The following is a 21805-nucleotide window of genomic DNA, read 5'->3' as shown; positions in this document are numbered from 1 at the left end:
GGCACTTGCAACTAACAATGTGCTCTCTAAATTATGTAACTAAATAGGTGAAAGTTTAAATTTTTAATATGGGAAACTTGTGTGCATGTGGGTGCGTGTAATGCTTGCTGTTCTAGCCACTTCCCCTAAGGAGAATATATTAAAATTTGTACACAGCTCCCTTATTCAACTTTTACAGAAATACCCTCTCTGCAACAGATTGATGAGGTCATCCTGACAAAAAGTATGCTCTCTCCCTTTAAGAGCCTGACTTCTCCTGTGTGCCTTGTAACTAATAATATGTAACAAGATAAGTAGGAGGTTCAATGTTCAATGTGGGAAGATTTTGTGTGTGTGTGTGTGTGTGTGTGTGTGTGTGTGTGTGTGTGTGTGTGTGTGTGTGTGTGTGTATGTGTGTGTGTGTGTGTAAAACAGTTGTTGCTGTATCCACTTCTTCTTAGGAAAATGTATTTAAAGTTGCAGTCAGGTCCCTCATCCCACCGATGAGGTCATCCTGACAAAAGTTTACTTTCTCTCCTTAAGAGTCAGACTTTTCCTGTGGTGCTTGTGACAAATACTGTGCTGTCTTGATAGGTAGGAAGTTCAAAGCTCAGTATGGGGATCTTGCATGTATATGGATGTGTGTGTTTAGAGTTAGGTGAGCATGTCCTCCAACACAGCTGTGCTCAATCAACTTTTACTCTGAGAAACATTTCAAAGTGCTAGATGACTCCATCTCCTTATCTCATCTTTTACAACCACAACTTATTTGCAACACATGGGTGTAGCTAGACATACTCTTTGCACTGTACTGGGTGCAATTCTTTATACATTACTTAGAGAAGCCATGGCCTTTTTGGGTAATATTATGCCCACAACAGTTAAAATAAATTAATGCTTCCAATAAGAGTTTCATGCATTGAAAACATATTTGTTTAATGTTTTTTGAGGGAAAATGATGCAAATATTTAAGTGAGAGAAAATTTCATTTTTTTTATTCTTTTGAATGTTAAAATAGATGGGTATGTGGTTTGAATACAGCAGTGCGTATCTTCAAGTATATGTGTAACTGTAAATTAATTTAGGATTGGTTTGCACACATTTGCAATGGCAACTTTTAAACCCTAGATGGTTGTAAAAGTCATTTTACCAGACAAAACTCCTTGGCAGTACACTACTGGTGTCACCCCTTCATAGATGCTGTATTCCTTACTTGTACTCAGTTTTGCCCTGTGGTACTGGCTGCTGGTAATTTCCTGTATAGATTGTGTAACTTGATAAGAAGGTAGTTCAAGTTCATTCCTGCTCAAATAGCATGACTAATATTACTGTCATATACAACTGGCAACCCCACAACACCCCACAATTATTTTTATATACACTTCCACTTATGAGATGGAATTACAATGCAACAGTGTTACACTAACAAATCTTGGCATCCCCAGGGAAAATACATTTTTGGTCACACAATGATGACATACTGTCTCCATAACTGCAATGTCTCACAAATGGAGCGTGAATTCAACTGTGTTGCGTGGCTTTGACGCTGTGTTGTCTACATTGTGTAACTACATATGTAGGATATTTGAGGCCAGCTATGAGTGGGTCTTTCACCCTCATACTGTATAGTCCACTCTTCAAATATATACAGTGTTATTGTGTGCTTTGAACACTTTTCAGCATAACCATTCCAGCTAATTACCAGTGGTGATATCATGTATTCAACTGTGCACTGTCCCAGTTGTACCACACACATCTCTCACTATCTTAGTGCAAGAAATTTGGACAAAGGCCCCAAAACAGGGACAGATCTTAAATATTGCTCTTATAAATTTAGAAAGTTGCTAGAGTAACATGGTTTGTGTTAATATACATTTTGTGAAGGATTTGAAGTCAGAAACTCAAATGTATGCCATTATTTGGTGATGTCAATCCTCAGATTATCCCAAAAATATGAGGTAAAAATCTGGACAATTGAGAGGTATGCAAGCCATGTGTCATTTTCAATTCAGGCACTAATCTGTAGCTTAGGATCTTAGATAGTTAGTTTGACTCCAGGTTTTACTGCGCAGAGGACATTGCATCGGTCTTATTGTAACTGCACCTATTACTAGCACTGTTGTCTAACACATAGGATGTGTACACGTATAGATTCTGATTCCTCTTTGAAAAAGCTATGATCATTTCTCAGTAGCAATGTTGTTATTCAGAGTATTGATGACGTGGTTATATTTTCCTTATATAACATGTAGTAAACATTGTCTTCTGGCATGAGGGAATGGCTGAATCTATTTGGCTTTAGTAAAAAGAATAAAGACTAGAATATTTAAATCATCATTAAGCTCCTTTCTTAAAAAGATAATAAATATATAAATAAATAAACATATAAATAATGGCAAAGAGACATAAGAAACAACCAGGCATCAGAACTAGCACTATTTTGTAGATAGGTTTTGAACTTGATTAAGCTAGCTAATTATTAAGCAAACTAAGTTTTAGTATAATAAAATCCAGTTTTTTTTGATAGTTTGTTTATTTATGTATTTGTTTATTTATTTATTTATTACAAAACCAAAGAAAAGAATTTGAGTGCTCTCCTGATGTGGTTAATTTTATACTTAGCAATTTAGGCAATGCAATGGATCTGCTACAATTGCTTGCATGCTAATAGCTCATGAAACACTTGTTCACTAATACTTGTTCAGAAAGGCACAATCTCTAACTCCCTGTAAAACTCAACCCCAATCCCTAAATGTCAATTGCTCTTCACCCCTAAACTCTAATCCTGCTCCCTAAACCTAAAACTCTCTTGCTGCTTCTTAGTCCTAAACTCCCCTCCTGCTCCTTAACTCTAAAATTCCTCTCTTGCGCACTAACCCTAAAATTCCCATCCTGATCCTTAACCTAAATGTCCTTCTCATTTGCTGCCTGAAGCCCTAATCTACACTCTCACCCCCTCCCACTCCCTTCTAAGGCTGCAGCATGTACTTCACTCAAACTTGATTAGTGTGTTTAGGGAAGATGTGGTAGATGCTTACCCAAGTCATGCTCAAGTTGAAGCAGGAGCAGCATCCTGTACAAGCTTAACAGTGCATGAATCCCTGGCTTTGAGACAGTGGCCTTCAACCACCTGAGACCTGAGTGTTTGCAGATAAACCAAATGTTGGTAATATTTATTTTATTATAACAGTAACACAAATGTAGTTTTTCTTAACCAAGTGGATATTTCTCCATCATCTCAATGACTTATTATTGTAAAAAGATAAAGTGATAAATAGAAGCAAGCATTCTAGTTTAGTGGGTTTCTTTGTATCATTTGCACACATACTTCATAGCCACACTTTTTTATTTGCAAGTTTGTTTCACAAAAAAATAATTTAGGTTCCCATGATCACAGTCTTAATGCATGCCCTTCATTTCTAAATTCTCTTCTGTTTTGTACTATTGTGGTAAAATTCATCATGAATAATGCTGGTTGTTGATCATTTGCTCACAAATGGTTGCTAACTACAAGATCTGGAATCTTTTCTGTTGAATTTTTGCTTTCAAATGGCTACTAACTAGTAGATCTGATATCTCTTCTCTATCTTTTTATTGAGAACTCCAGCTTGAAGACTTCTCTGTCTTGAACAAAGTCCAGTTTAACACTTGGGGCCTACCCCTTCTATTACAGGATAAATTATTTTGATTTTAGAGGTATTTTCTGCCACCATGCTGTAGTCAGAATTGGGAATATTATGGTCCCCAGCAACAGATGCCCCATCATTTTCTACTATATAGGTTCATAGATAAGTACTAGGCTAGCTGCCCTTGTGGGCTATGCTCAAAGTAATCTATACCATTTGGTTATAACTTGGCCTTACCCATCCTATGGTAATAATTATATATTACTCCTAATGAGAATAACTGGGATTATACCACAGATAATGTGAGGTGACCCATACATGCGTAAAGCATTTAGGAGATGCATATGTCCATTAGTAGTATAGGGGCAGTCCTGGGGTAAATATTCTGTTTCCCATCAATAGATCTAAGTTGCAATTAAAATGAACAGGAATGAACTTTAATTTATGTGGATTTGGAGTTTGTTCCATAGCAGCAGTATCCTCTGCAAAATATTGCTTTCATCCAAACAATTCTGTTGGTGTTGCATAAGAGGTTTATATCCCTAGACCAAGCATTTCTGATGTTATTTGATTATGGATGACTTCTCTAACTTTCCTGCATTTTTCTACTGCCTACAGCTTATTTATGGTCTTTATAAAACAGCTGTGTTGTCTTCAATGCAGAGAGCAAAACAGATTTTACTAGAGTCACTTTGGCTAGTTTTAATTCTGTACTCTTTTAGAAGTTATGTATGCACAGGACAGGTAATGACATGAGTGCTGTTAGAATGTATTTTTCAAAGTAGAATACATTGGATTGTGATATCGATATTCCATATTCCAAACAGCTATGAATATCAACATTTACTACTTTTAAAATAAGTTTCTGCAAGAGAAATTCATCTTTCCCTGCGGTGCAGCAGACTCACAGTTGCTTATGTGAGCCTTAGTGGTGCAAGGTTTGAAACCTTTTTCAGACTCATGATAAATATAAACTATTGTTCCTTCTACAGGTGAAAATGAATCATGTAAGTAGTAGTGGCAGAATTAACATTTGCATTTCATACCTAGATCATTTTGTTGCATTATTAGAGCTTGGTTGTAGATTACAAACAGATGCATTTTCATAAAGTTACCTAGATATCTATTTTGCTTTAACAATTTGGAAATCTTAGATGTGTGAAGTATGCAGCTGTTTTAGAACTCTGAAAATGGAAATGTGATAATAACTGATAGCATTGAAATAAGATGTTACTAGTCTGCCTCTTTATGATTCCATATGTTAAAACAAGTACCATTATATGTGCTAAGACACTTTTCTTCTTTCATTGCTTCTCCTGTTTTTTATGTAGATTCTGGTGAATGTGGGCAACTTCTTTACCCTGGAATCTGTTTTTGTTGCACCAAGAAAAGGAATCTACAGCTTCAACTTTCATGTAATTAAGGTTTATCAGAGTCAGACTATTCAGGTATGCTTATCAATATTCTAAAACCTTTCTGCAATTTTTGTCTAATATGCACAATGTGAGTAACAAAATATTACTTTTTGAAGAATTAATATTTAAATTATTAGTTAATCATATCTCACTTTGTTAGTTTTTAACACAATTATAAAAGTGTATTCAGTATTAAAATGTAATGATGTGAGTTACCATACAACAGCAGGATTCTGTTTACTCATCAGCAGGGTACAACTGGCTTCTACTTTACCTTGGTCTTCCTACCCTCATACCTTGTAATACAGAGGAAGTTCTAGCTTTGGAGCATAATGGCTGACCATGTTAGGTGTACATCTTTTCCTTTTTTCTTTCAACTATTACTGTAAGTTGCACTTAATTTTGTCATTCAGGTTAGGATAACAGTTGTGTGAAAGTCAGAAAAGAACATTAGTATTATATCAAAGGGTTTAGGTTGGCCTGCTGAACCAGGATTTATTTAATTCTTGTTTCAACAAGCTTGAGTTCATAGTAGATGTAGTGACTGGAGAATTAAGTTATGTGTATATTGTGATAAGTGGGCAAATCTATGCATGTTTTTTGTCAATATGTTTTTTAAGAAAGTGGCCATTCATTGTTGTACTCTAACTACCCCTTCTAAGTGGTAAGAAGACATTCTTTGATGCAACTGGCATTGATCTCAAAGTTGCATAGCCTGGTTTCCATAAAACAAACACTGTAAGCTGTTTCTTATGCACATGACACTGAACTTCTGCACAACTATACTTGGTTCGCACAAACATGTGACTCCATTTCCGGAGCATGTTATATTAATTTTAATTACACTTGTTGGTGGCTTATGCTTTAAAAATGCTTTTGTTCAAGAATTCAGCTATGCTTTTAATAACAGAAGCACATTATATACACTGCATAGGGCACTGAGGTGAACTAAATGGCTTTATCAAACACTTCTAATGGAAATAATCAGACACTCTTTTACTACACAAACCACTCTGTCATGTCTTTTATCTGCTGAATTATACATCTACAGTTCTGACCCTCAAATGGCTTACTCAGCTATCAACCAAAGTCTTTTTAAGAAGTTGTTTTTGGAACATTCCCCAAATAAAAATTTTGATAAAATATATATATATATATATATATATATATATATGAAAGTAAGACTTAAAGGGAATTTGAATACATAGTTGTACAACTAATGTTCATGCTCTTAACTTTGGGATGTGTAGCTAACATGAAGAAAGGGAACAGGGAACATGCACAGAATGATTGTCAGAAATATCATCTGCATTTTTCTTGTATGTTCTTTTTTACCCTTATTACACTCTTTCACCAACTAGCTCTGCCAAGCTTATTTGCCTATTAATTCCTTTCATATTATCATCATAAGACACTGCCAAAGAAGTAAAGGAGAAAGTCAGGAAACTAAGCCACACTTCGTCGCTGAGAGGGCTACCTGACTTCCACATACTCTCCAACTCATCACCTCTTTGTTGGCAAGCATGATGCAATGTCCAGTTTCTTGAGCCTAGTGTGAATATGCACATGCTCGATTAGAATACCTTAGCTGTGCTAATGGTCTTGCTTTTCTCTGTGAATTAACTGCACTTTGTAGTCTTTACTCAGAGGATGGATTCATGTGAGGATGACCCAACCTGCATACCCGGCAAAGGCAGGACTTACGTCATGCACCCACTCCTAAATTCATGTCCACCATTCCATGAAGAGTTTCTCAAGGACATGGGCTGCTAAGCCAGTCTAGGTTAACCAAGGCACATTCAAGGTTTCAGTGGCTTGTGCCATTAGGCATGTGTTCCATGACACTGATATTCTACTTGTTTTGTATAACTATGGATTGGAATTACTAATTCTCAGTAACACAGGCTCTCAGACTGATGCCATAATTACATCATTCATGTAAAACAGATTGTAAACGTATAGTACCTTGTTTTAGGATAAGAATTTGATTAAATTGTCCTTTGCAGTAAGGAGTACAATGCAAGTGCTTTAAGATTAAATGCTACATACTTCCCAGGACTAGGTGTGACCTAGTGCAATGCACAACTTGGCCTACAGTATATTGTGATAATGCACAAGGCGTTGGATATTGACAAAGTATATACAAGTTCAAAGTGTGATCACACCAAATCCATGCCAGCAATTTTATTATGAGAGATGTACAACAAATCTGAACAGTTTTGAAGATTGGGATCCCAGTGAATTACGTCCGGATCATGTAATTAGAAGAATAGCCTGGACAAGACTTGGCAGCTGTTTTCCTCACTGTAATGATTCAATCATTCCACCATAGCTGGTTGTACAAACTGTCGGCATTATTTATTTATTTATTTATGTATTTGTTTATTTATTTATTTATTTACTTTTTATTCATTTTCTGCTTCATTCTTTCTAGCCACCCTAGTGCCTCTGTGCATTACTGGGGCTAGCAGTTCTTTTACGGCCTCTGGACTATCTCCATTTTAATGCTTGGGTCAGCTTAGAACCTAAGGGCATCCTTTGGGGATCATGCCATTAACTACATCTACTGGGAGATTTTTTTCATTTGTGGCTTCTGCATTTACTGTTACACCTGAGGCTTAGTCCTCATTATGGACCATACCTCCCTGCAGGGAAGTCTAGATGAATGCCCTTCCACCTGCCCATCCTTCCCAGCCAGTGCCTCAGATGGCCAAGCTGCTAATTAAACCTGGGACATCTGGGCCATAGTCAGGGGTTTATTCATCTATGCCAGGGTACTGGTTATGCTCTTGCATCTGTTTGATCTGATCTCACAGCAACCTTTTGTCAAGTAATTACTTTATTATTCACTATTCATATCTTTGTTAAAATGAGACATGCCAACTTGTCATTTGGTATTCTGTGTAAGCCACACTAAGGTATAAAAGCAAACACTTCACCATTAATGTAGGCAAAAATTGTCAGCTCTACCTGTTTTTAAATGAAGCTGAGAGCACAGGAAGTGTTAAGACGGGTCTCTATTATATCCTCAAAAGCCGACAATGTCGAACCTGGCATTGTCGGCATGAGAATATCGAACACTCAGAATCTGGAGCGTGTAAACGGAAATCTCTGTAAGGGGAGATTTCCATTTACTGCAATGTAGTGCGGTCTTGGAGTTGTTATATTTAAGTAGCTGGGGTGTGGGGGGTGCAGGGGGGGTTTGCCCCCCTGCTTAAACCCATTAGGGTACTTTTTTCTTTATTTTTTTGTCTTTTTATAAGGTCGACGTTTGAAGACATTGACCATATGGTGTCGACCATATGTTGTTCGATGTTTTCAACCGTTGATCTTATAATATAGACCTGATAAGACAAAGGGACTTACATGGCACTATTAGTATTAATGCCATCAATATTTACTGAGTGCATGAATTTTTATTTGTATTTTCGAAAATACCATTTCATTTCTTTTTATCTTTGGCACTAGGTTGTTTTCAATGAAACAATGTCCAAGGCAATTTATTTAAAATCTCAATGTACATTTTTTCTGTACATGAAACAATATTGCATCTATTTGTTTATGGGAAATATTACCATATAATCTGAGGAACCACATCTCAGATTGTCTTATCATAAGCTTGGCAATTTCTGTAGTATGAAATGGCAGGACTTTGAATGTTTTACATTCATTTTACCAGTTTATGGCAATCTATAGAAAAAAGTGCATTGCTTTATTAGCCAGTGTAGAATATGATATCTTTTAGGATGGATTTTCTGACTGAGTAGGGACTGTTCTATATAAGATAATGAGCTGGTAACAGTAGTGCTGCTGTAACATTTTTTTAATTGTTGTCAATGACAGGGATAGAGGGGTATTTATGACAGTTAAATGTCCCTGCTGTCTAAAAGCAGCTTATATTTAATTTTGGAGTTAACAATTTAAAGTTTGCCATTTAGCTGGCTATAAGAAGCTACATCTCCTTGTTCTCTGTTGCTTTTTACTGTTTTCAGAGTTTTCTTGCTGAGAAATCCATAATGGATTTGGTGGTCATAAGGTTCATTATTTCAAGCTATTGTGTTCCAAGACATTAAACCATACCTTTTTGTATTGTGCCATATAGAGTCATTTTAAAGAGTGTATGTGTGTGTGTGTGTGTGTGTGTGCATGTGTACTAAAATGTTATTACATATGTTTTTTTAATTCTTATTTCATGTGACCTATTACTTTCTCTAAGAACAAAGTCAAAACAACAAAAAATGTAGAATTAGTTGCAGAGTAACATATTATGCAAGTTCCATCTTGATGGCTGAAGTTAGGTTATCGACTACCTGAGGATCATGTAAATTGTTTCCTGAGACCTCAGTCTGAAATCAAGGCAGTATTCCATGTCTGTTTAAAGCAGCTGTGGAAATGCATGTTTTCAGACTGATTTTTTTAATGCCAGTTCTGGATTATGCATGTAACATTTGTTACTGTATACAGTTTGCATAAGAAACAATATAAACTATGAAGAAGCTGCCATGCAATAATTATCCAAATCATAATAACTAAGACTACAACCCCTAGAGATTTTGTCACTAAGTTGCTGTGACATCACATCAAGCTTCTGCCAAGAACATTACTCATTCATTCATCCATGGTGAAATGATTACACCGTCCTACTGAGGAAAACAGCTGTCATACCATCTGTTTGTTTACTCATATTTTGAGTAAAGAATATTACAAAAGGTATTCATAAAATGTGAATGACTGACTGTTTTCCTATTTTATGCACCTTCAGCATACTTTTGCCTTTTTAAACCACATCACCATTTATGCAGTGTCTTGATTAATGATTTCTAAGCATTCTGTGATGCTATCCTATTAGCTTGTAAGAATACAGGTGTGCAGGACATGAGGCCGATAAGAACCATTTGACCTCTCTCATCTATGCATATCCTTCCCCATTGGATAAGCTGCAGATCATAGATAACTAGAAGCTTGTATTCCCTCTTGCTGTCTGGAATTAAAGTGATTTATCCTTGTTGTTGACCTACTTCCCCTGGTAGTTTTCTCCTTATGTCCTCCATTTTCTGTGTGACAGAATAATACAAATAAATTTACTTTTATCAATAAAACTGTATTAGATAGCAAAACATTATTATCACATATACATTAGTTCTGCTGTTTATTAATCAATTTGGTAATCAATCATAAGCCTATGACTTAGATAAGTGTAGGCCACTAACTGTCAGGAGAGTCAAGGCCTGTGTTTTTATAATACCGGATCATAAGTGACCATAAGTGATCACTACAGTCTAAGCTTACACTGTGTACCTCCTGCCTGGAATACAGCTGCACCTTATATAACTCAGCCTTTTACTTTATGCTTATGCACAGTTACACCTCCCCAGGATATAATTTCTCCTCTTACTCATTCAGAGATTACATTTATACAGCCTAAACATCTGCAGTAAAGTATTCCATTGTACGTTATAATCCTATACCATTCCTAACTGCATTCTGGGGAATCAGGAAGAACAGCTGTAATTGGTTATTTAAATACTCATATTGCCAGGCCCATATAACTGGGTCTTTATGCATTGAAACCTCCAGCTGCACATGGAAAACTCTGGCTTCCCACTTCACTCATCCTGTCAATGGTCAGTCCCTTCCATCTCCTACCTCATTCATCCTGTCATCAGTCAGTGTCTCCTCCCTCACACCTAATTCATCCTGTCAGTGGTCAGTGTCTCCTATCTCTCACCTCATTCATCCTGCCAGTGGAGAGTGCCTCCAGACTTTCCCTACTAATCCTGTTAGTGGTCAATGTCTCCTGCCTCCCTTCACCTTTTCTGCCAGTAGTCAGTGTTTCCTGTCCCCACCTCACCCATCCTGTCAGTGCTTAGTGCTTCCTGTCTGCAACCTCATTCATCCTGTCAGTCGTGGGTCTATATTAGATAAACAAATGCTTAAATGTTTGAATCTGGATAGGTAGACCTTTAGAGATCAAACAGTTAAGTATTCAAATATCTTTAAAAATTAAAATAAATAAATAAATAAAAAAAAAAAAACTAAAGGGTGTAAGCAGGGGGGGGGCAAGCCCCCTGCACCCCCACACCCCCGCTACTTAAATATGCCAACTCCAAGATTACGCTACAGTGTAGGGAATGGGAAATTTCCAGTTTCCGCTCTGCCGTGCACTGAAGTGCAATCTTGGAGTTGGTATATTTAAGTAGGGGGGTGGGGGTGCAGGGGCCCTTGCCCCCCTGCTAAAACCCTTTCAGTTTACCTTTTTTTTTCTTTGTTTTATTACATTTTCGTATACTTAAATGTTCGATCTCTAAAGATTCAAACATTTAAGCGTTCATCAATGTAATATAGACCTTCAGTGGTCAGTGTCTCCTGCCTCTCACCTCACTCATCCTGTCAAGGGTCAGTGTCTCTTGCCTTTTTCCACCTATCCTGTTAATGGTTAGAGTCTCCTGCCTCATGCTCACTTGTCCTGTCAGTGGTCAGTGTCTCCTGCCTCCCACCTCATTCATCCTGTCAGTGGTCAGTGTCTCCTGCCTCCCACCTCATTCATTCTGTCAGTGGTCAGTGTCTCCTGCCTCCCACCTCATTCATCATATCAGTGGTCAGTATCTCCTGCCTCTCACCTCATTCATCCTGTCAGTGGTCAGTGTCTCCTGCTTCTCACCTTATTCATCCTATCAGTGGTCAGTGTCTCCTGCTTCCCACCTCACTCATCCTGTCAATAGTCAGTGTCTCTTGCCTTTTCCCACCTATCCTGTTAATGGTTAGAGTCTCCTGTCTCATGCTTACTTGTCCTGTCAGTGGTCAGTGTCTCTTGCCTCCCACCTCATTCATTCTGTCAGTGGTCAGTGTCTCCTGCCTCCCACCTCATTCATCCTATCAGTGGTCAGTGTCTCCTGCCTCCCACCTCATTCATCCTGTCAGTGGTCAGTGTCTCCTGCCTTCCACCTCATTCATCCTGTCAATTGTAAGTGTCTCTTGCCTTTTCCCACCTATCCTGTTAATTGTTAGAGTCTCCTGCCGCATGCTTACTTGTCCTGTCAGTGATCAGTGTCTCCTGTCTCATCTTCATATGTCCTGTCAGAGATATGTCTCTCACCTCCCCTCACTTCTCCTGTCAATGGTCAAAGTCACCTGCCTCCCCATCCCTGTCCTTCTAGTGGTCTGTGTTTCCCCATCCCTTCCATCTTACACATTCTCAGTGGTCACTGTCTCCTTGCTTCCACCTTACTTATTCTGTTATTGCATCCTACCTCTCACTCACCCATCCTTTCAGAGATCAGTGTCTCATGCCACCCCTTTCACTGTGACAGATGCATTATAAAACAGTGCTCATAAATCATTTCAATAAACAAAGCATACAAATGTGTCTTAATGATAATAATACTTAAAAAACATTCCTTTACGTAAACTATGTTACCTAGTTCATAATCTCAGTTACTGTGTGTGTGTGTGTGTGTGTGTGTGTGTGTGTGTGTGTGTGTGTGTGTGTGTGTGTGTGTGTGTGTGTGTGTGTGTGTGTGTGTGTGTGTGTGTGTGTGTGTGTGTAGCTGCCTAAAATCATTGTGATATGGTGCCTCAGCAGATGGTAAGGTTAAGTGTCCAGTGTTAATATTTGGTTATTAAAGTGCTTTTTTTTGTTACTACACAACTTGTGTGGATTATTTCATTTTTGGACCTGTAAGACAGCACCATATCTAGAGCAACCATAGTGAATTCAATGATATAGTGATACACCTAAATACAATTTGTAAGTAAATTTTCAGGAAATATGTCAACCAGAAGTAAAATAAATGAAGTAATAGAGTTAAAGTTTTTTTTTTTTTTTTTTCAGAGAAGCATGATCTTGTGTTGCTCCACAAACACACATATACACAATCTGTAAATAATTTTACTGGGGTGTTGTTCAACAGAAGTAAGGCAAAATGAAAGTAGGATAAAGAGATAACATCAGTGAATGAACCCAAACAGAAAAAAATATGCATAGTGTTGACTGTATTAACTTTTTCTTCAGTTCACTCTTCTATATTCTTAAAGCATTAATATTTATAGAGTTTTAAGCGGTTCAGTCATCTGAGTTTAAACTCCAGAAAACTGAGTGCATTTCTTATACAGTAGCTGCTGCTAGACCATTCTAGCTGGCTGAAGCAATATTATTGCTGTCTTTTTTCCCCATACCTGGACAAAGAAAAGTCTCTTTAGGGAGAGTGCACTGATTTACTTATTGACTTGTGTTTGTTAACCAGGGTAGAACATTAATTAAAAGTTGACTATTTACAGTCTCAGCCAGTGAAGAAGTTTACAATATAAAACTGCATCACAAAATAATATAGAAGTATACATTGCATTACAAATTAATATAGAAGCAAACAGTATGTATATAGATGACAAATGCAGAATGTTATAAGCAATAGTGTCAGTTTATACATCTAATATTGCGTGAGTAATTAGTGTTGAAGGGAACGGTATGTACCTATAGTATGCTTTAGAACTTGAGAGCAGTATCCAGTAGGCTACAGTAAGAGGTATTGCAATGAAATCAACTGTAAGGTCAGAGATGGACCTTTGTGCAAATATAAAGTTGGAATATATGGGTCATTGATTAGACACAGAATAGGGTCAGAGTTAGCTGGCAGTCCTATACATATTTACATGAGTATTAACAAGTTGTCATGGTATAGCTAGTGAAGTAGAAAGTGAAGCTAGGTGATGTGTCCAGGGCTGAAGAAGTTGGAGGTGTTATGCCTAAGAAGAAATTGTTTCAGTAGGGGTTGCTATTTGGAGTAGATGTTGATTTCTGTGATATCTGCCAGACTGGATTGCCAGACTTTAGGTGCAAAAACTGAGAAGCTGTTGCTGTTGTTGTCTGAGCAATGGAGCTTAGTTGGGGAGATGTACAGAGTTGGTGGAGAACTGGATTAACTCCTTAGGTTATAAGTGAGGGTATAGGCTATGATTCTTGTGGGGTAAGGATAGGGGTGCTTTGGTGGAGCTTTTGGAGTATGGAGTCTTCTTAGAGGTTTTCCTGACTTGTAATAGGAAACCATTTTTCTTTGGAGATTGTGGTACAGTAATGTTCATGTCGAGGAGAGTTGGTTATAAAATTAGGAAGACTTTACAGGACTATTATGTTTTTGCTGGAAGATGTAGTAACAAATGGATAAGGCCATATCTGAGCTTTGCAAGTAATACTATTTTAGCAGTGACAGTTCTGGCTGCTAGGGAGAAAATCAGAGGCATGTTTTTGTGCCTAGAATAGGATGAAGATGATTTTGTCCCTTCCTTCTTGATGTGTCTGTAAAAGTTTAGTGACTTAATCAGATTCCAAGGTAGATGTAATGGTTTGTGGTTTCAAAGATGCTGTTGTATTCGTCTTTGATATGGAGGGAGTTGGAGGATCTGAGCAGTCTGTTAGTTATTCCAAAGATAATCTTTAAGGTTTAGTGTGTGATTTTTTTGTTTGTAAGTCACTCACTTAGTTGTAGTAGGTCTAGTTGCAGTTGATTTTCTATCTCTTTGAGTTTGGGGCTTGATCTGCAAACACCTATGTCAACAACATACATAATAAATGGTAGCTGTGGCAGGTGAAGTGGAAATTTGTTTGAAAAGACAAAGCATAGAAGAAGAGAAAGTATGGAACTCTGAGTGTGAGGTTCCTGGTAGTGATAGCTCTGATCCAATTATGGCTCTGAATGTCCTTTTTTTAAGAAAGTTTTTGAACCATTGTGTGTCTTGTGGGATGATTCATGACACAAGTAGGTGACAGATTAGGACATTGTTGTCAAGAGGATGGGAGGTTTGGCATAATGATAAAAGTCTTTGCCTCATGGGCATAAAGTACAGGGTTTGATTCTCACCTTGGGTTATTGGCTAGGCTTAAAAATGGCCTTACAGTGTAGTTAGCCTTGAATTCACGTATGAACCTATGAAGTGAGCCAAAGGCACATGTTTGATCTTTGAAAAAAATATCTGTCACATTTCCTTTGTCCATGTTTAACAGAGAACTGGTATGGTGCTTCTGTCCGACCAGAATCCATGTTATCTTAAAGAGAGAGGGTGATTCTTTTGTAGCTGGGTGGTAAGTTGGTCTATAAAGGAATTTTTCTAGTTTTTAGCCTAGAGTAGAGAGAATGGAGAATGGAGATTGCTGGGAAGTGATTGGAGGCTTAAGACTTATTCTTTCAGGATTGGGTTGATAAGAGCTGCTTTGCTGACTGTGGGCATTTTGTTTGAAGTATAACATAAATCTTTATGTACTCTAAGACAATGTACATGTGTGACAGAAGAGTAATGAGATAGAAGTAAATAGTACAGATACAAATGACAGAAGTGGTCTGAACCAGTGCTGGAGTCCAGGGAAATTTGGTCAAGCAGGGTGATGATGTGTTTGGTTGACATTTTTCAGATGTACAGGATTGGTATGTAGCCTGGAGTGTTTACCTCTGTGTTGTGGAGGTTTGTGGGGAAGTTGGTATGTGTGGTATGTTGCATAATTCTCTGAGAATATCATGAGATTCGAAGTTGGTGTACATGGTGAGGGGTCTTGAACACTGAATTGAGATTTTGGCCATCTGTCAAGCAGGCTGTTAATTTCATGCTAGAATTTCTTGTGAGAGTGATGTAGTGATATTTGTTTACTTGTTAGGAGTTTGCTTTTGTGTCTTTGAGTTGCCTGTTTTGTAAGAACGGGTAAGAATGCATATTGAATTCTATTGTCCAGATCTGGGCTATTTTTCAAGTTATACCAGCCATTATCTTGTAGCTGAATAAGGACTTTGAGTTCTTTGGATTTTCAATCCATTTTCTTTTTCATGAAATGTCCAGTGATAAGAAGGAAGAAGGTGTTTTGGATGGAGAGGACTAAACTCCTCAGACAGGCAGCAGTCTATCATTCAATCTCAAGAGACGAGAGGGTATTATTGGATATCACTTTTGGTATGAGGGCTTAAATATTAAATATGAGATTCTGAGATTAACAGTAAAACAAAGTTCAAAATAATATCTGTTATAAGATAAGTTAGCTTTTTGAAGTAATATACACTGACTTTCCTAATGCCAGAGAGTGAACTAAAGCAACAAAGATTTTACTTTCTGTAGACTGAAGTTAGCATGGGTTATGAGCTGTGTTCAATCATGTAATGGGAAGGGCATATTGTTGTTTAGGAATAAATAGTTTTATTCCAGTTGTTATTTTCACTTCAAGTGTGTGAAAGCCTTTGAGCTTATGACTGAAATGCAGTTGGTTTATAACAGTAGCAACTGTTGTTTTCATATAGAATTTGACCAACATAGTGGGGGATAAAGCCTGACACCATGATATTTGACATTTTGCACTTGAGTTAATGAGTTATTGAGAAGGTCAAAAATCTGAAGGTCACTTGTCTTCTTAAGTCTCTGAAATGTGTAGAAAGGCCCTGTCATTACTATTTTGGCATTAATAATCAATTTCAACTATACTTACCTTCAAAGGTTTCCAAAGCCTTTTACAACTTCAAATTAGCAATTTTCTGGTGTTTTGGCAGTCTTTATGGGAATCATGTCATTGACACTGAGATTTATCCTTAGGTATGACAAGTCTACATTAATGTCATTTATTAATAAGAAGCAATCTAGACCTCATACCAAGCCCTGGGGCAGCAAAATATCATTAGTAACTCCACTCCTCCAGCTGGTAACACACAGGCACCAATAAAGGCAGTCCCAACCACTCACAAAAAATAAATCCAATAAACGATTCAGTAATGTGTAAAAGGTTTAATTCAGAAACAAACACCACAAGGAATAATTCCACAGATAATATATCTACATAGATTGCTTAATGAAATAAAACTTCTAGCCTACAAGGACTGCTTCTTTAATGATGTTAAAGAATATAATACCCAAACTCTCACAAGACAAAAGAATAGTTGTTGTGTATGTGTGCATGTGTGTTTGTGTATAGATAAATATATATCTATAACTATATCAACCTGTCAAATTGTGTTCCATTGCTGGACATGTTATTGATTCTCACATCTGAGACAGACTTACCCCTCTCCCCCGGCAGGACCCATTTTAAGGCCCATCCCTCAAGGTGTTTATGTATGTGTGTGCATATGTATATATATAATATATATATATATATATATATATATATATATATATATATATATATATATATATATATATATATACATATATATATATATATAGAGAGAGAGAAAGAGAGAGATAGATATACACTATGTATATATATCAATATACACACACACACACACACACACACACACACACACACACACACACACATGCACATACAAGTGCACACAAACAATTGCATGTATACTCTCACATAAATAATACATACATGCATGTGTATGTGTATGTCTATATATTCTACATGACTCCCAGGTGTTGACAGCAGCATTTAATTCCTGCATTAAGTAATTTACTGTCCTTAAAGGTGACATCAGGGGACTTCTGTTTCCCTGTCTGTATTTGTTAAATTATGTTTTCTGAGCGCCTCTAAGCAAACATAACAAAAAAATCACTTCACAAAATGTCATAGGGCCAGATTCATGAAGGCTTGCACAGAGTCTAAGAGTAGTGTAAGACTCCAGACAGCCAATATGTCTGCTGAGCGATCCAGGAACAGCCGGCAGGGGCGTGCATGAGAGCTCCTAAAACGACTCTTGCACGGACAGTGTTAGGTTATACAAATTACCTCATTTGCTGTCCGAGTATGAGTAGTGTTATTTGCAGAAATGTACTCGGTTGGTAACTGAGTACCATTCTGCAAATACAAAAATGGAGCAATAACAGCTCCAAATAAAGGACGCATCCAGTTGAGGAAGCATGCCAATGGCCAAATATAAGGCCATTGGCATTTATATGTGTTGCAAAATAATAAAAAATATTTTTTTCCCCGATCTCCGATGTTTAAGCATAGCATTGCATAAACGTGCTGCGCTCTAAAAACCAAAAAAATAAATAAAAGCCAACAATAGGCATTTTATTACAAATATCCATCTGCCATGCAAGTGAATGGCAGGCTGAAGACAACATGGCTACTGAGTAGTGGTTGCTAAGGGGGGAAGTTCAGTGTGAGAGTTGTAATCAAGCATTAGTAGGCAATCCTATGCAAATGAATATAAGGATAGTGAATCCCAATTTTCCCTGCCATGTGAACCATGTCCTAGAGTGTAAGAGTAGGATTAGGGGAGTATCAGAGTAGTAGATAGGTGACATCATGAGGGGGGGTATGTATCAAAGACTGCAAGCTTATTGGAGCAGAGTGGCATGTGTTTGCTGTGAGTTACACAGGACTGGAAGAGGCTTGTCTACAGGTGTCTGAACTGAAACCAAGAAACCGAAGGCGTACGCTGTGGCTACAACCAAAGTTTCTTGCAAAGATGCTTACACTGTGTGCGCGCCTGTACACCCTTCTAAGCCTGTGTGCACATGTGTGCGCCTGTGTAAGCCTGTGTAAGGCTGTGTAAGCCTGTGTAAGCCTGTGTAAGGCTGTGTGTGCACGTGTGCACTCGTGTGTGTGTGTTTGTGCTTGTTTGCATGGTGCCACCCCCTGTGGAAACAGAAAGGGAAAAGGAAGGAAAAGTAGTAGTAGGAAGTTAACCAAGGAGAACTAGCAGAGCTGCCAGGTGAAATCAATCAGAATCAATCAATTACACAGGCAGTACACTAGCCCAGCCCATCCCAGCACTTAAAACTCTGCAAACAACATTCCCCCATGTTTTACTCAGAAACACTGCAACACTGTAGTATACAAAGAGAAGTGAAAACTTAAAAAGCTTAACTGAGAAAAAAATGTTAGGGGCTGCCATTGCTATTATAAGGCAACATGTGCAAGATGCTGAGGGTGGTGCCATTGCGGATGTTGCTGAGCAACCCACAGTGAGAAGGGTGTACAGACCCAGGGTAACCTACCAGGGGCTACATGAGCTAGAGATTGTGGAGCGCTATAGAGTGGACAGAGAGCTCCTGCAGCAAATTGTTGAGCTGTGCAGGCCATGCCTCACACGCAGAACCAACAGAGGGGAACCCATCCCAGTGGAAACCAAGGTATGTGTTGGCCTAAGAATACTAGCAACAGGTACCTTCCAGAGACCAACTGGTGATATGATGGGGATTTCACAGGAATCAGCATCCAGGGTACTGCACCAGTTCCTGAATGCCATGTCAGCACATGTCAGTGATCGTGTATATTTCCCCAATTCCCATTAGGTATTGGCCAGCAATATGCATCTCTTCCAGCAAATAGCGGAATACCCTGAGGTAGTGGGTGCAATTGACTGCACGCACATACACATCAAAGCACCAGCTGGTGAGTGGGGTAGGGCCTACATCAACCGCAAGGGCTTCCACTCCATCAACTGCCAGGTCGTGTGCGATGCCCAGGGCATAATACTGAATGTGTGTGCTGGCTGCACTGGAAGCTACCACGATTCCCATATCTGGCATCTGATGCAGCTGTACCAGACATTTGCCAATGGGGACATCCCTGACGGTCACCTAGTGGGGGATGCTGGATATGCACTGGAGCCATGGCTGATGACACCCATCAGAAATGCACACAGACCTGAACAAGAACTCCATAATGAGGCACATGCACAAACACGAAATGTAATCGAGCGTGTGTTTGGGATGCTCAAGTCACGGTTCCGGTGCCTGGACACATCAGGTGGGGCCTTGCTGTACTCACCAAGTACATATACCCAAGTTGTCATGGTATGTGCCATGCTACACAATATGATCCTGCAAAAACAGCTGCAGCAGGAACAGCATGGGGCGGGGGCAAACAGCCCCCCACCATTGCCAAGGCCTGCACAGGCACAGCATGACTCGGAGGAGGAACAACCTGAGCCTGCCCCAGTAGGCAGAAAGAGGTGTGCCCAGTATGCCTTGGCCTTGGCAAAGAGGCAACGCATAGCCCATACACTAGCTCAGTAGGAACCCTGGAAATTATACCTCTCTCTGACTCGCACATAAAATAAAAGGGATGCCTAACTTGACACTACCTGTTTCCAAACATGTATAGGGAGTGTAGTATGTGCATCAGACATAGGCAGCCCTGCAGCACCACTGGAGGCATGATTGCCATGTTTTAAGCAATCTGAGGCAGTGATAAGCAGCATTTACCAATATTTAGTATATGTAAACAAAATTGCCCGTGCTAACTAGCTCAATGTTGGGCAACGTTGAGCAATGTTGGCCAAAGTTGGGCAAAGTCGTGCAAAGTTGAGCAAAGTCAGGTAAACATGTTCATATTAGCTTTACTGCTCCTTAAGCAGTCTGCTCTGCCCAGCATGAAAATAAAAAGCAGTAACAGGGCTCAAACCCAGGACACTGTGCACTATAGTCACAGTCCTAAACCACTAAGCCATGATAGCATTGCAGTGGCACAGACACAGCAGGACAATTGTACAGTAATGCAAATACAAAGAAATGCTGTATCATGTCCCTAAAGAGGTATATGGGTAACCTCCCCTACAGGCCTATGCAGATATAGAACATCAGGCCAGGTGGTGTGATGTGGGCAGTGTAGGCTATGAAGTTGCAATCTAATATACGTGACACTGGATGCTAGGATCTGTAGCACAGTAGTATGCCTCAAGCCAGTACGATAGGCAACAGTACAGACTGAAATGGTGTACGGTACATAGCAGTGCAGGCTTAGCAAATGTGTATAAGTGTCAGGTGAAACCCTCATCCTATGTACACCCACAGTAACAATCAAGTGTGCCCCTGGGTAGAAATGTACAAAGAATAGCTGTCCCCCCTGCATGTAGTAATGTTGATAAGTCTATGCAAAGTGTCTCATGGAAGCCCTGCAGGCACAGCATGATCCCTGTTGATCTATGACACAAAGGCAAGCCCTGCTGTAAAGATACAGCTTGACTTTCCATACATATATAGTATAAATGTCCATACTGGGCATGCTCACACACTCCAACAAATGTAGTGGATTTCATTCAGCATCACACTGAAAGGTCATACTGGGCATGCTCACACACTTATAGGTTCATAGGTTCATAGGTTCATAATAGGCTATCTGCCCTAGGGCATTTATAAGCCTAGCCAGAGTGTGTTTGGCTTTCACCACCCATTTTAAATTAATGTTGCTATGCCCTTTTTCGAGGTTAGTATACGTGCCTCTGTCTAACAGTGACACAGAAGTGATACCCGGGGTAAACCAACGATCCCCCATCCACTCATCAAGATTCCTCTTGAAGAGAGTCAATGAGGGACTCTGCCGAACCTGGACTGGGATTTTATTCCAGAGTGAAGGGAGCCTCTGGGTTATGAATCTGTCCCTCCAGCATGTCCTATTTATTTCAGTGTCGAGGTTCAAGTCTCTCGAGCGCGTAGCTCGATGGGATTTGGATTTTCTGAGGTGGAGCATGTCCATTAATTCCAGGTTGGATATGGCTTTATACGTCAGGCACAGATCGCCTCTGAGCAGGTGGTATGCCACTGAGTAGAGCTGGAGTTTCTTTAACCGGGCAGCATATGGCATCTGTTTGAGCCCTTTGATCCTCTTGGTGAAAGTGGGGTCTTTCCAGTTGCTGCAGGTGTCTGGTAAGGTACATCCCAAAAGGGGCATTGTACTCAATTATGGGCCTGATGAGGGATGAGTAAAGAGGCACGATGACCTCCCCTGATATAGATGTGAATCCCTTCATGATTAGGTGGGCTATATAAAATGTTTTTCTAACCACTTTGGCCATGTGGCTGTCAAATGAGAGATTGCTATCAACTTGGGTCCCCAGGTTCCTAATTACTTCTTCTGTA

The 21805-nt window shown here is 39.0% G+C and overlaps 1 protein-coding gene across 1 annotated transcript in view; it reads left to right on the top strand.

Annotated features, from left to right (window-relative positions):
• The window catches only part of CBLN4 (cerebellin 4 precursor), a 303381-nt gene that overhangs the window by 135569 nt on the left and 146007 nt on the right, over positions 1-21805 (top strand). The window contains exon 2 of the mRNA XM_044090041.1: positions 4937-5053. Coding sequence (XP_043945976.1) covers positions 4937-5053 — 117 coding nt within the window. The remainder of the gene's footprint in view (positions 1-4936; positions 5054-21805) is intronic.

The sequence above is a fragment of the Protopterus annectens genome, chromosome 12.part0 (assembly GCF_019279795.1).
Source record: "Protopterus annectens isolate FY-2018-M chromosome 12.part0, PAN1.0, whole genome shotgun sequence".
Lineage (NCBI taxonomy): Eukaryota > Metazoa > Chordata > Ceratodontiformes > Protopteridae > Protopterus > Protopterus annectens.
Note: the sequence above shows the minus strand (reverse complement) of the source record. Positions and strands in the feature narration are given on the sequence as shown.